The sequence below is a fragment of the Haliaeetus leucocephalus genome, unplaced genomic scaffold (genome assembly GCF_000737465.1).
Source record: "Haliaeetus leucocephalus isolate CR32 unplaced genomic scaffold, Haliaeetus_leucocephalus-4.0 Scaffold262, whole genome shotgun sequence".
Lineage (NCBI taxonomy): Eukaryota > Metazoa > Chordata > Aves > Accipitriformes > Accipitridae > Haliaeetus > Haliaeetus leucocephalus.
The window spans coordinates 4,149,395-4,164,916 of record NW_010972698.1 but is presented as its reverse complement, the minus strand read 5'-3'; the positions used below and the strand labels follow the sequence as shown (position 1 = coordinate 4,164,916).

General features: G+C 43.9%; 1 protein-coding gene across 1 annotated transcript in view; it reads left to right on the top strand.

The window, feature by feature from the left end:
* Positions 1-1,337: 1,337 nt before the first annotated feature.
* Positions 1,338-15,522, top strand: part of NRK (Nik related kinase) — a 105,131-nt gene continuing 90,946 nt past the window's right edge. The window contains exons 1-2 of the mRNA XM_010569138.1: positions 1,338-1,490; positions 4,335-4,400. Of these exons, the coding sequence (XP_010567440.1) occupies positions 1,338-1,490; positions 4,335-4,400 (219 nt within the window). The remainder of the gene's footprint in view (positions 1,491-4,334; positions 4,401-15,522) is intronic.

The following is a 15,522-nucleotide window of genomic DNA, read 5'->3' as shown; positions in this document are numbered from 1 at the left end:
GGGGTCGCGATCCCTTCGCTGGCGAGACCGGCCCACGGGAGAGCTGCTCTGCCCCGCCGGGAGTGCGCGGCACTCGGGGGAGAGGTTTGTTCCCCGCCGAAAATTCCTCCTGGCGTTCCGAAGGGCGACGGGAACGCTGGGAGGCTGTGGAGAGAAAACAACTGAGAGACGAGGATTTGCTGGGGAAGAAAATACGTGCGTGGGGTTTGGGCTTTTGTGGGTTTTTGTTGAGGTTTAGGCGCCTTTTTTTTCTTTTTTTTTTTTTTTTCCCCAAAGCTAAAAAAAGGCAGCATTCGCCTAGTTTGCTGTGAATTTTTATCATTACGCTCTTGTGTTTTTAGGTTGTTCTAAAACATAATCCAAACTTTGGCCACATCAAAAGCCACACTGTTAAGACTTTCACATCCACAAACAGTTAACAGGGTTGTGCATGATGCCCCTTAGCTCCGCTTTGCTTTTCTTATATAGACGCTGACCACCTATCAACCCAGTCCCACCAAGGCAGTCCTTTTCTGGAGCACTCTCTGCAGAAGAAGAGGGAAGAGTTCAATTGTGGCAAAAAAGCAGTCAGCCCCAGACAGCGAAACCAAAGCAAGCTACTTTCTAAAAATACCAGGGAAAAAAAACGGGGCTGGAAGAAGCCTTTGCAATAATTGCGTGGTGAGGAGGGTGTTCCGGACCAGAGGCAGAAAGAAGAAAGGCAGCCGAGACAGTAAAGTTTGTGAAGGTGGCACAAGGCTCCTGGCTAGGGAAGCAGAAGTTTAACCTGGCTTTGCTCAGGGGAGTAAGACAAAATAATGGAAGTTCTTCTTTAGAGCTTCAGCAGATAAATCTTCTCTCCTTAAATAGATGGTAAGAAACCAGTGTAAGTTCGAAAAAGAGTAGTGCTGCAAACCAGACGGCAGGCTTTGTGTCAAAAAAACCTGCCCAGTGCAGAAACCTCCCAGGGGCTGTAAGCACCGCAAGTTTCAGCCTTGACGGGGGAGAGGACAAACGTGTCCTTTCAGAGGACACCTTTTCAGCACGTCAGCAGCCTTAGTTTGGGGTCTGTGCTTAGCGGGAAATGGGAGGCGCGTGAGGCTGGGCTGTAGAAATTGTGTAGACAGGAGCTTTACCTTTGCCTGGTGTTGGGTGTTCCCAGTGCCAGTGGGAGCTGCCTGGTGCTGTGCTCCCGCCAACCTCACTGCGGTCGGGAAGTCCAGCTTTCCCCTTTTCCTGGAAAAAGGTGGTTCGGGCTGTAGTGTCCGAACGTTGCCGGAGCGTCTTGTTGGGGTGCTTCTGCCCTGGGTTCGTCAGGGGGGGTCAGATGGTTGAACAGCCTGGGATCTCTGCGTTACATGCCGAGGTGCGGAGGCCCTCGAGAAGAATGGGAGCTTCAGACACCTGTATCTTGTTTAGCTGCAGAGATTGTGAAAAGCACGTTTCGGTTGGGCCCTTGCTGCGTGCGTCGTTTTTCATTCTGCCTGGCGGAGGAGATGGATGTGGCCTGGGTGCCTCTGGGTCAGCAGTCTTGCTCTTGCCTTTTGAGTAGTCTGCGGATGACTTGCAGGAAAGCAAGAAGGCCACCATATGGAACAGTGCATTACAGTAATTAACCTTAAAGTGATGAATGTTCAGGCCAAGATTTTGGCATCTGTCAAAGTGAACCTAGCAATTTGGCAGGTGTTGGCTGGTGAAGGGTTAGATGGACCACGGGGCTCAAATGGTAGCTGAGAGGAAGCACTACATCAAAGATGATACCTAACTCCGAGATAATTAAGAAGTTGGCCCATTGTGAAGAATGCCAGCAAACGATGCAGTGCTGATATCCAAGCAAAGAAGGGCAATCCAAGGACCAAAGTCAGAGCCCAGATTAATATCCTTTATGACTCTTAACAAGGCTCGGTTCACTACGGCGTCCTGATTAAAAGAAGAGAGATGGCCAAGTGTTTTGGCTGCACTCAGAGCTGCGGAGGCTTGAGACGTTAATGCTCAATTGGCTAGCAAGGACAGGGTAGGATTTTCGCTATATTAAAGTTAACGCTAACATTTATTTAGGTAATTGTTTGGGTTTTTCCTAGAGTGTCTGAAACCTTTAGAAGCAAGCTATTAGGATGCTAAATCAGAATGAAATTGATTGGAGGGAGAGAGGGAAGCTGATTCTGAGGCACATTAAATTATTATGTTTGCATAATAAATAGGTTTGGAGAAGACGACTGAGGGCAGAGCACGCGTTTAAGAGAGGACAGCTGCAAACTCCCGAGTTGAAAATGCAGTTTAGGTTCCTCTAGGTTTCTGCGCAGTATGAACACCACGTAATTCAGCAGTGCTACTTTCTGCAGAAGAGGTGTGGAAGTGGGGCGCTGCTCATGCTTCCCACAGAAGAGTACAGTAGGTATCACGCACGGAGGCCGTTGTCTGGAAGAGTTCCTCAGAGAGCTGCCGTGCGTTTTACTGCACCGACCACGTGCGACCCACAGCACAGCTCTGTGGGAAGGTCGCACGTGAAGCAGAGGTTTGTACCACCCACCCGTTGCTTTAGCACCAGCGATGGATTATTGCTGACTTTAGCTCGGCTGAAGCAAAATGTATGGCTCGTTTATAGCCGAGACTAGTGGAAACGAAAAATGAAGAAATCAGAAGGAGGCAAAGCACTTTACAAAGATCCCAATGTTGCAAGCGTTCTTATGCCTGTGCTTAGCTCCAGACACGAGTGGTCCCGTTGATTTCCTTTTGTGTGAGGGCTTTTGGAATTGGGGTTTAAGTCTAGAAGGCCATGCCTTACTACCTTGTCTTAAAAACAAGAGACAGAAAAGAAATGACACAGACTAGACCAGCCTGTGCATATGTCAGAAGTTAGTGATCTGATCTGCTTTATGCATTGTTAATTAGTTTGTTTAAAAAAAAAAGAAAAAAGTCTTGTGAGGTTGACAATCCAGGAAGTATAAGATTAAAACTCATTTAACTGAAAGGCAAAACCAAATGAACTCATTAGTACTTTCAGTTGTGGAAGTCTGTGCCATGTTGCTCTGACAGTGAAAGCTATTGCCATTTATGATGACAGTTGTGCCAGTAAAGGCAGAATCTGCTCAGAAAAAAGCCTGTATGTTCCCACCGGGATTTTGCTGAGTAAACATTTCCATATCAGATATGAAGAAAGCATTATTTATATTAAAAGAATTAACATATAAGTGGAGTGGAAAGTAGCTTGATCCCTTAAAAAAAGGATGTTTTGCAACCAGGGTCATAGAAATTGTACTTCTGAGATGATGTTTTTCTGTATCATATCCCTCAGCAGTACCAATAGTCATCAACTGACATGACAGATTGCCGAAACAGATGTGGTGAAACTGACACATGGAGTTAATAATATTTTATATAAATCTCTCAATGATATCATCCCAAGAAATGAGCGGACTGATAAATGGCTCAGCCAGAAACCAAGAAACTGGTCTCTTGAGTTCTTAATGTTTTTATGTAAATCTCTCAAGTGAGTTTTAACTGAAGCAACAGATTTCTTAATGTGCTCAGTCATGCAGGAGCGAATGTTCACTTGCCCATGCCTTGCAACAAGATGGTCTTCCTATACCTGAAAGGCTGTAACGTCTCGTTATTGGAGAAGGACATCTGCAGTGGTTGGTTTTAGAGCGACTGGTGCTAAACCAGTAGGACAAAAGTTGGTTCGTGTGGTACGGTACGCTGAGCACCTGACACGTGAATCTTTCATGTAAATGAACAGCAATCTAGTTTGGGTTCAAAGCCAAGACTTCAATACATCAGTCAAATTCACCTTGTATTTGCGAAGCGGGACAACTGAGCGTTCTCGGCCTACCTGTAGTGTTAAGATTGCCTGGGATGGTACATTTCCCTTTTGTAAGGTAATTGGGCTCAGGTGCCTTATACAGTATTTTTTCAATTCTATTATTTAGGTTCTTTCCTTTGTTACATTGCTAGTGTGAAGTGTTTTGTAGCAGAAGACAGCAGCTCAGCCTCCAGGCTAATTCAGGGTTTTAAGGCTTGGGAAGCCTGGAGTTTTTTCCTTATTCTACTGCTAAGCTGAATCAGTTGAATTCTTGTATTCTTCACCCATCTCCATTTATTTGTTCTATCTGCCATATTGCCACGCTATAGATCTTCACCGAGTTGTTTTGTGTATAGATTTTTGAGCAACTTGAGTGCAAACTTTAATATTAATGCATTTCTTATACTGTTATGTGGCTATTTCCCCTTTAGTGTGTAATACAGAACATTAGGAGATGTGCCACAGACGTTTTCATTTTGATTGTGTACAGTTACGCTCCATTATGAAGTGGCTACTTCGCTGCAAATAATGTTATTCCTTCTGCTTTTTGCAGGACCCTGCGGGAATATTTGAACTGGTGCAGGTTGTTGGAAATGGGACATATGGACAAGTCTATAAGGTTTGGATGCCTCTTTAATTTATGATGCTGTTCTCAATAAAGCTGTTTCTTCTAAAGCAGAAATGAGCACCGTTTAAGAAGGTGGACAATATTGCTCCTGCAATAGCCTGTTTTATCTTGCTGTCTTTTCTGTGTAATGCAAAATGGTGTCATCTGTGAAATTCTGTACCGCTTCCTTCTGTCCCGTTTTCATGTCTCTCTGGTGCCACAGGTCAGATAAGTGTGTTGGCTTTTGTACTGACTTCCCTCTGTCCTGTGTTTTCTGTCCTGTGGTTTTTTTCTCTTTTTCAAAATTATTTAATAAGTGGCTGGCACAAATTAACATCAGTGAGGGCTAAATTTGGCCTGGATTAAGTGGAGAGCTCGGCCGAGCCTAACACAGCAGTACTCTTCCAGACAGAGGTGTCAATTAACTGTGCTCTGCAGGCAGGCTATGAAGTTTTTGATTTCAGTTATTACCTTTGTCACTGTGATATCAAAGCAGAACTGCCAGTCAAGAAACTACAGCAATTAAACGTTGTCTGCCGTAACATGCTATGTACACTATGCAATGCACGCTTTTAGTTGTAAGAACTAGCCTAGAAAAGTGTTCTTTCAGTGTGAAGCCTTTCCTAAGAACGAGCTAAGAAGAGAGAATCGACGTGATAAAACAGGGAACGGAGTCTGTGGTGTTCCCATCTGGAGAAAGAAGACAGAGGAAGGAAAAGGCCGTGCTGCTGAGCCCTTGGAGGTACATCAGAAGAGTCACGGCCCTGGAGGAAGCTGTCCCGTCTGTCTTCTCCCTCGGATCCCACTGCCGACAAGCCTTTGTATTGGTGTGGGCTCTTTCTGCATTGATCCCCTATTGCAGGAAGAATGCAGAAGGGGGCCCCGATGTAGATATCCAGGACCGTTTGTCTTTCTCCAATTCCAGTGCATTGAATGCATGTTATGTTTTGGTAACTATAGATATATAACTAGAGCTATAGATGCTCTTTCAAAGATGCTGGGAAATCCTCTACAGAAGCAGTTCTGGGGAGTTTCTGCTTTCCCATACTACTTTCTTTAATCTATTTTTATGTCAGAAGCAGGATCTTTCTCGTGTAACTCTTTGTTGCTGTGATTAAGTCTGTGTTGCTTCCGAGATTGTCATTCAGAATCTGAGGTCAGGACTACTAAATTAAATATAGAGGCTCAGGGGTTCACAAGGACAGATTAGAAGCCAGGAGACATTCAGGGGTGCTGTTGTCAGTGTAATCCCAGAGTTTTCTACCTGTAAAAAGACCCTAAAGCTCCCAGGTGGCCTCTGAAATAGTTGCCTTTCTTTTCATGCCTAGATTTATTTTATATTGGGAGAGAAAAAATTTCAATCTAGTCATCTTTTAAGGGTGTTGAGAGTGAATCAGCTGCTTAATCATGACAGAAACAGGAAAGAGCAACATAGTTCGCTTCTCTGCTGCAAAAGAAAAAGTTTCGAGCTATTGTGTGCTTCACTAGAATGTTAGTTGACAAAACGTGTAAAGAAATATTGACAGTGACAAAAATTGTACCCAAAGGCTGCTCTCCACTGAGCACGCAAGAGACCGGGCTCTGACAGCTCTGGATAATGGGGGATTTGAATCTCGCCTCATTCTGCCCTTGGCCTAGCTGCAACTTCTGAGAGACGGGGTCTTGCAGGGCTGAGGGTGCTGAGGGGAAGCTTTGTGCCCGTGCATCCCGCCACGGACCGCGTGTAACCCTGGCTCTCTGCACGCACACCCGTAACAAAGGCTTTGTGCGTATAAATACCTGCCATCGCTGAATGTAGGGTGTTTCGCTGAGGCTCGCTCAGGGAATGGAGGTGCTCTTTGCGGGAGGATGACAGTGGGGTGGACAGATACGAAGTGCATGCCCCAAACCGCAGGTAGGCAGCTTGGTCTCCATCATGAACAATTTTCACGCAGCCCAAAGCTCCGGTGTGTTTGGAAATACCTCTGCAGAAGATGCTGAGCACCAACAGAATGTGCTCAGGTGGTACCTCCGGGTACTGGCCTTGCAACCGGAGCAGATGTCTGTTTTGTCTGAAGGAGGGCAGCTGCAATGGGGCAACTCCTTCTGAAGTGACTGTAAAAAGTAAGGCTATGGTCTTCGCTTTTCTTTTTCACTGCTGTGTAATATGTCCTTTGATCTATACAATGCTAGGGCCGATGGAGTGAATTAGGAAATGCTGAAATAATTTTGTAGTTTGCCTAGTATAGGCTTGTGATCGTAAATATTTAAGCTATAAAGTAATCTCAGTTATCCACATAATGTACTTGTGTCATTAGAGCACATTTTTATTCTCCAGAGGTGTCAGATTCCTCCATACATTCAGAAACTACACATAGTAGTTTGCACATAATCAAAGCAAAGCTTATTTCAGGCTAAATAAACTATGTCCAAGATTACTAAATTGCTTGGTTGGCTGTGAAGATGATTCATAAGGCTGTATGTTTTAATATATGCAGCTCCATAAAAATGAAAATAAAATTTAGAGGATTCATGATTAGATTTGGAAAACAATGTTTAACAGATTTATTGAAGGAGAGTATTGTTCATACTGAATTATTCCAGAGCAGTTCCAGTTCAGTGTCTTTTTAAATGAAATGAAAGAGGTATAAATTGTACCCCTGATAATGCTCGAGCTGTCTAGAAATGTTATAAAGTTGGGATTTGCATATAATAACTGACTAAAAGCTAGCAGATTTTTTGACAACTTATGAAGTAGTAGGACGTAAATATGCCAGTACTGGCAACTTCAGCCTTTTGGAAAGTATGAATTAGATATTAAAAAATCAGATGGTACCGAGAAATCATGAGACTTTAGGCTTTGTTATCTCTTGAAATGACAGATGAGTTTTTCAGTTAATTGCCGGCTTCCGGGAGCTGAAATCTGAAGAACAGCACTATGTAAGAGGCGATTCTGAATAATGTCATGGAAGGTGGTGGCAGAGAGCCTTCTCTGAAGGTGGTTGGAAGTACTGCATTTGCTGGTGGTTGGAGAAGTTTGAGTATTTGCTCTTTCATGCCTTCGTTTCCTGAACTTTGACGTGCTGAAGGTCAGATTGTGTCCAGTCTCTGCACCATCTCTGTTGAATGCATATGGGAAAGAGAAGCTTCTGAACGTCCCCCCCGCTGTTTTTTGCAAGGGTTCTCCATCTCCCTGGGAAAGGCCAGGAACCACAAACACTGTACAGGGGCCATGGGGTTGCTCTCCAAAGTATGAGGGCTGGCGTTTCGGTGGGTTTTTAGAGCTGTTGGTCAGTAAGGACCTTCAGGCAGGGCAGAGCAACATTTCGCATCGCGTAACTGTCGGTGCCGTCTGGGAGGAAGCGAGATTGTTGAAGGTGTCACCCGCAAGTTCTTGAGTTTTGCTTCCTCCCTGAGCTGCTGCCGCGGTGCCTTGGAAGCCCTTCTCGCAGGCTGCCTGGGCTGCTGTTTGGGGTGGTAGTAATACCGTGGAAAACGATCTAGGAGATTTATGAACGCCATCTTTTTTTTATTTGCTAGTAGTTGCTACATTATTGTGACACGGTGTGCTGTTAAAGGGGGTACCTTTGCAAGCATTGTGAAGCTAACGTCTGGCTGTGTGGACTGCTTTAGTGTGCTTGAGGCTGCATCTTGCAATGTGGGTATGGCTGTTGAGACCTGACAGCGTTGTGATCCGAATGATTCTTTGCCTACTCCTGTTACCTCCAGAAGTTCAATTATATGGGTGCCTTCTTTTCCTTCCATGGTTGGACTCTATTGCTATGAAGAGCTGGATTGTGATCATGTATCACCCTTGATATTGAACAGTTTTATCTTGGTCTGTGCTTGTGCATTTAGTAATAACTAAACTCTACGTTTGGGGGGGTGAAATACTTTTTTTGCAAAGACTTCAGCTGTTAGTTTCATATTTTTTGATGAGTGGTATGTCTTCAGTAGGAGCCTGTTAATGCATTTTCTATCGTTTAATTTTCAGTGCAGGGTCATTTTTCTAATGGGTGAATGGGGAAAGGGACACACGGGGCAACTGAAGTGGGTGTCATTTTTGAAGTGTTTGGGTCAGACAGTTGCTCTTGAGCTCTGGAAGAGACTGTGGGACCCTGAGTTTATAGCTGCTTTGGTTTTTTAGTTATCAAGATAAAGAGGAATTGCTCCTAATCCTACTCATTCAGCTGTGCTCAGAGTCCTCATCCTTCTAAAAAAGTTTTCAAGGGCCAAATGAGGTCATCAGCAGCATCTGTGCAATCTGCTTGTTTTCTGATACTGAGAGACACCTGACTAGGGCTTTTCACTTCCTTTGTCTTAATGATGTGGATTAGCCCTCTCCCCAAAAATGGGGTTGGCATTTTTGAGTGGCCTAGGGAGTGAGAGGGCAGTGTCTCTGGTGAGTGCCAGGGGCTGACGTTTTTTGGAGTATGATCTTGCAGGCTGATGGTAAACCGTGACAGATTTGCAGCTGCTGTGTGTGCAAAATGGTCGTATCTTTAATGGAGTCTGAGGGCACAGGGAACTGGAGAGAAGTGCTCTGGTTTGGGACTGTGAGAATCAAAAGAGAAGAAGTGGCTTCCTGGTAATGCAACCGATGAAGACGGAGCAGTGCTGTTGCTGAGGCTTAGCTGAGGGTGGAAGCAACCGTACCCGTAGTGGCTCTGCACAGCTGATATTTTTATTTCTGTGTAGTCACATAAGACTCTGGGCACAAAAAGGAAGCAGGTCTGAGTAAGGAAGTGTTTTTGGTTGTTTTTTTAATTTTAAATACAGCTGCTTCTTGGCATTGAATCATGCTTCAATTGTTGACATGAGTTATGAGTTACTCTACTGTTGATGTACGGTGGCAGGAGTGCAGTGAAGCATAAATAGGACTTTTCAGTTTATCTTAAACAATTTGAAAGTCTGCTAAGTTCTTCATAGTTAATTTCATTGAATAACTGGCTGAAGTAATTGAGACCAAGTTGGGAGGGGCGGGAGGGGAAGCAACATGGGTTTTTTGAGACTTGGTACTGCGTGAAAAGAATCACAAAACCATGCTAAGTTACGAAGTGTTAAAGTCTGTGGGCTGTACTGAAAACCTTAATTGGTGGTAGCACCTTGGGCAGTTACTGGTAGGTTAAATGTGAGAAACATTAGAGTTATGTTCAGTGCAATCCTGAAGGTGAACATGTATAAGCTGAAAACTTCATCCCTTCCTGGGGTGGGTCAGAAGTAGCTGCCTTCTGAAGAATGGCTCTCGGGGCTGAAATGCAATTTCAGAGTCTCCAGACTGCTGCAGAGACGTTAAAAATGCCACGTTGTCTTGGGGTATTTTGTTATCATTTGTGGTCAGTTACAGTTTTCAAGCCAGTCACAGCCTTCAAGGCACTGAGATTTTGATGAGTCAAGTAGGGAAATCAGTTGTTCTTTATAGAAATGACAAAATGCTACTTTCTGTTTTGCTAGCAGTTGGTAGAAATGCTTGTTTGTCTATTCATTTTCTTTATTTGGGTTTTTAGTAGCGTAGCTGATTATCTTGTCCACATGAAAAACTAGTTAATTATTGTACGCAGCAGTGTATAAAGAAGTATTGCTGCACTGTACTGGATGGAGTCAACAACTCATTGTGTAGACCCTCGGTTCAGTAGCGCAAACAAATAATGGAGATTGCTAATCCTGGCAACAGGAATCTCTTTCAGGAATAAGTCTGAGCTTAATATGTCCTGCTGCCATTGTAATAAAGGTCTGAAATGCTATGATGCTTATGGACGGATTGCCTTTGAAAGCTTAGCGTAAACGGCTGTAATATCATTAATACACTAGAGAGGCGTAGTTTGGTGTTTCAATATTTAACTTCTTCATGCCTCTGATTTTCAGTAACACCGGTGAAGTTCGCATACTGCTAGATGTGTTTCTTCCTCTTCTCTCAGTCGCCTGCAACTCCTAAATACACTCTGATACATGTCTGCATGCTTTTCTTAAAGCTTCCACACCCCCGTGTTGGTCCTTTTCCCCCTCCGTCAGAAAGGATGTGGAGGTCTTGGTGCACCCTCGCAGTGACGAGGGCAAACTGTGTCTTGGGCTGCGTCACCAAGAGTGTAGCAAGCAAATTATGGGATGCGATTACGTCCCCTGCTCTTGTTATGAGGCCACACTGGGAATGCTGTGTCCCATCTTTGCTCCCCCAGTTCCAGAGAGACGTTGGGAAACTGGAGAGGGTCCCACAGAGGGCCACCAAAACATTTAGGGGGTTGGAGAACTTTACGCGTGAGGAAGGAAAGACTGAAGGAATTGGATTTTTTTCAACCTAGGGAAGAGAAGGCTGAGGGCAATCTAGTCACACTCTTCAAGTGCTTCAACGATGGTTTGTACAGAAGACGCAAGTACAGGGATGCACAGGACAAGGGGAAGCAGGCGCAGGTTACTCAGGGGAGTTTCCATCTGGATGTAAGAAAAAAATTCTTTACTGTGAGAATGAGTCAACACTGGAGCGGGTTTCCCAGGGTGGTGGTGGAGTCACCCTTGCTGGAAATATCCAAGGCTGTTTGACGTTGTCTTGGGTAACCTGACTTAAGGCCCTGTTTCAACAGAAAGCAGGACGGTATGTTTTCCAATCTTGATCTGAGTACAGGACATGTGAATCTCAGTGAGCTGAACATATCTACTATCAATCCAGCCTACTAGATGGTGAATGACTGATTTGGAGAATACAAAAAAAAGTAGGGGGAATGACTTTTATTTGCAAAATATAGATATTAAAAAAAATATATATAAAAGATAGGTAGTGTATTGTGTGTATCTAGTTGTCAGAGCCAGAGCCAGGAGCATTTTTTTTTCATAGTGTGTGGTTTGGTTTGTGGGTTTTTGGGGTTTTTTTTTTTGGTTTAATGTTGGCTTCCCTGCTTATTTGCATGGCAATGCCAAACTATATTCAGCACTGGAATTTCAAATAATGGATCATACATGCGAAATTAATTAGCAAATTGTGAAGTCCTGGTTCTAGTTAGTGAATATTTCAGAGGAATTCAATTAAGATTCTTAAGTGTAGGACTAGTTTATCAAAAATAGAAGAGTAAGGATGTGAAAAAACCTCTCAGCTGTGGAGTGCTTCTATACAATAAAGGCTCTTTGACTGAGCAGAGCAATGTACAATAATTAGATGTGCCATATCAGCCATTAGAGAGTAGTGAAATCCTTGCAAATAATTTGTTGGCAGGCCTGCCACATCCAGCTCCTCTGTGTTTTGGACCTGAATGTCCATATGGGAGAGTGCAGTGCATTTTCATCCTAAACTGGTGGGATTTTGAGTTCATGTTGCATAACGCTTCAGATGTTGGTACTGGGCCATGCTATTTTGAAGGTAAGAGAACATGCTAAAAATGCACTGGTGATAATGTGAGCACAGTAGGAAATAGTTCATGCTCTTAATTCCCCACTTGAGCACTTTGCTACACTTTAAGCACTTCACTGGTGACATTTGATTTCAATACTCCTGACTGCTCAGCAGCATCCAGAATCATGCCTACATGAAGATATGTATCAGAGTGACCAGTACTTTGCATGCCTGAGTTTTACAATATCTGACCTACTCAGAAGTATTTAATGGTATATGTTATCTCTCCTTCAAAATAAATCAGTGGGGTTGGCGTAAAGCTTGTAAGAAATTGTCTATCTGCACTCCAGAAAACCTCCCAGACATGCAGTGAGCTATTGGACTTAATGAATGAATGATAGGTTATTACTTAATTTTAAACAGCAGAAAATTTGCTGTGTTATTTATATGTGTTTGAGATGACTCCCATTGCAGGTTAGCTTTAGTACCTGTACCTTTTTCTGAATGAATCGCCGAACTTTAGTGCCTTGCAAGCACACATGACCTTACCTCCACATCTCCGATTCTCTCCTATAACTCCATGTGAATGGTACTTTCTAGGTCTGTTTTAATGACCTGAAGGATGTATGTACATTTTTTCAAAGTCCCTCTTTAGTACTTCTGGGCTATAGCCAGTAAAGCATAATAAAAAGAATGTATCAGCTGGTTTCCTAAAAATATTGATAGCCTGGTTGTGTGGGTTTTTTTTAATTATTGTTATGTGTATTTCATGGACTTATCCAGCATTTGGTGCTTTAAACTTGACAGTGTGATGAATTGGTCTAAAGAACTGTGTGGAGTGTGTCCTTTGCCATTGTCTGCATAGACAAGACATCATCCTTGTCTTGACCAGCAGTAAATTTCTCTTAAGTTTCATGCCCAGTCTTCAGGTGTTTTTTCATAAGAATGTATTTGAATTAGTTTATGCCTGAGGATCCTATATTTTTGTGTAAGAATCATCTGTAATAGTGCTTTATAGTTTGCTCTTCGAGTATACAACAAGCTCGTTATGTTGAGCTGAATAGTTAAGTCCTGCAGGATGAGAGCTTAGGGACCAAAAGAGAGTTCGTGGGCTGTGTTTGAGAAATCTAAATTGTGGTCCTGTTCTGAAGGAGGCTTTTTACTGGTGCGTTGAGTGGGGTCTCCAGTAATCCTGTAGCAGTAGTGCTTTGTTGTAGGTGTCACTGTAAAATCCAGCAGCAGACATGTCAGTCCACAAAGAGGCAAATTCTCCTGCCGAGGTCTGTACCGGATCAATATTTTCCACGGGTTGGACGTAGCGGAGCATTTCCAGCGTGCACAGACCAGTGATTGTGCATGGTGGGACTCTTGCAAAGCTGTTCGCTTCAGCTCCTGTTTCACTTCAGCAACCTGAGCTCTGAAATCTCCTGCTAGGGTGTCTGCCGCCTTGGTTGGCGCTGCGACCGCGAGCTCAGGCTTGGCAGAACTCCATCCTACCACCGACTTCCCCACCCTCACCTTCTTCTGTCTTCCCCAGTCCCTGATCAGGCTCTCTGGGGTTTCCTCCTCTAGGTAGAATGGATGTACGTTTGCTTGAACTGCAAAATCCATCTATGGTTCGTTCTGCCTGCAGTTAAGTACCTTTGCTACAGAGGTGAGCTTGCATTAACTCCTGGTCAGTCTGACTTGTGTGAGAGCAGGCACGTCGTGAAATGACACTGTAAGAAGCAATTGTATTAGCAGCTGCTGATTTGTAGCCGTAGAGATGTAACTTTTGCCCTGTGAAGGCCATCTGGGAGCAGTTAAAAGCACTACCATGCTTGTGCAAGAAAGGTTTCGTTATGTGCTTGGTACTTGAGCTTAGGGCAACGCTTGGGACAGGACTGGAGCTAACTTCTGGCAGCAGCAAGCCCTTTGTTCTGTTGCTTTTCTGGAGCAAACAGAAGTAAATAGCATTAAAGAATTGTTTTTGTTTGTTATTCGGATGAAGTTGTGAGCTTGGTAACTTGCTGTCCTGCAAACCACACGCTGATTTACGTCTGCGCAAAGGTTGCCCAGAAGTCTGCCAGGTCGGGCAGCGAGACTTCGAGCACTGGGGATGAGAAGCGCTGAAAACACGACGGACGTTCCCACAGCTCTACCCTGGCACGGTCGGCTGCCGCGGGCAATCCCCGCGGCTCCTCTTCCATGCTCTCTGAAATTACCCCGCAAGCAACAGAGGCTGACCCCGATGGTCCTTGTGCTTGCTGCTGGGAAGAGCTCCTCCAGAGCACATCTCGTGACGTCTCCCCGTGCCCCGTGGATTCGCGAGGGGCTCTGTGACAGCGCTGCTGGGAGTTTTTCGGGAGCATCGCAGCTCCGGTGCTCTGGAGGAGAGCAGTGTTTGGCCCAGCCGTGATTTTTCTGCTGGCTTTAAAGGCGAGCGCGGCCGGGTCTGGTGGTAGCACAGCTTTTCGGGATGGACAGGAGCAAAATCTGGTGGGACAAGGGTTGATCCTGCCCTTCCAAGGTCTTTGTGGGGAAATGGAGTTTAAAAGCCAGTTTGCACTGTCAGCTGGGGTCAGCCAGCTTGCTCAGTCCGTAGATGCAGGTGCAGGTCAGCCCCTTGTCCCATCGTAATGAAATTTCCAGTAAGTAATTGTAAATTGTAATGTCCAGTTTCAATTGCAAAATCCATTAATGTGATAAAAATTGTGCTTCTCCTGTCTGGTATTCAGCTGTTCTCAGGCTGCTGGCCAGCAGTAATTTTCTTGGCCTGCGCAGATCTGTGAATATGGATCTTGGGAATAAAATTAAAGAAGAAACTATTTTTCAGCTGTTTGTAGTATACTTTTTTATTTTTAAAGCCCTTGTGTGTTATAAGCCTGCCCTTGTAACCTACTGACTTTGTGGGGCTCTTGAAAGGTTTTAAAGATTTGCTTTAGAAGCACCTTTTCAAAGGTCATTTCTTCCCCACCCCCTTCTTCCTCCCCATGAAAACACAAAACTTTAGTGACTCCTGAGATCTTATGGAGTGAACAATCCAGAAGACATATTTTGTAGCAAACTGCGGCCTTTTCAGTGCCCTGCACAAGTAATGTTATTAGCTAATATGTAACAGCTAGCATGTGGTCTGTGGCAGTGCTTTTAGGTGCTCCCATGGTATAAGAAATACACTTTTTCATAAAGGTAAGAGAGGGGTAGACGCAGGCAGCTGCGGTTCGGGAGATCTAGCTTTTATTCTTGCCTCCGCCTCTCATCATTGCTCGAAAATACATGAATTTGCTGGAAATGGAGCTCTCCTTGTCACTGTAGCTATTAAAATGGAGGCAGTCCTTGTTTTTGTAAAGCGTCTTGGGATTCTGGTTAAGAGGAATTAGTGTACTTATGGAGGTGATTTGTGAGAATTGGTTAGCAGCCACTTACTGAACAACATGGTGTTTGAAGACAGTTTCACTCGAATCAAAACACGTTGAGTTCAACAGAAATGTTAGTGGGAAAATTTTAAGAAATGAGTTGGCTTTCATTTTCAAACTTTGCTTCAGAAACGTCAAAACATTGCATTTCATTTGCTTCATTTGAACATACATTTTAATTTAGCAGGATGTTTAATATTTCATAGGTTGTCTTTAGTACTGCATACTCAAAAAAAAGGTACTATCGTCCTGAAATAATTTGGCATTACCAGAAATAAACGTGAATATTAATGTGAAGTCTTCTGACTTTCCATTCTGTGAGGAGTGTTTACAACTGAAAGTGAGGCCAGTTGGCAAAACACTAACATTTTGTTGAGGTTTACTGAATACAGGAATTGACTAAATTCCATTTTCTGAGTCTACAGTTGTGCAGTTGCTA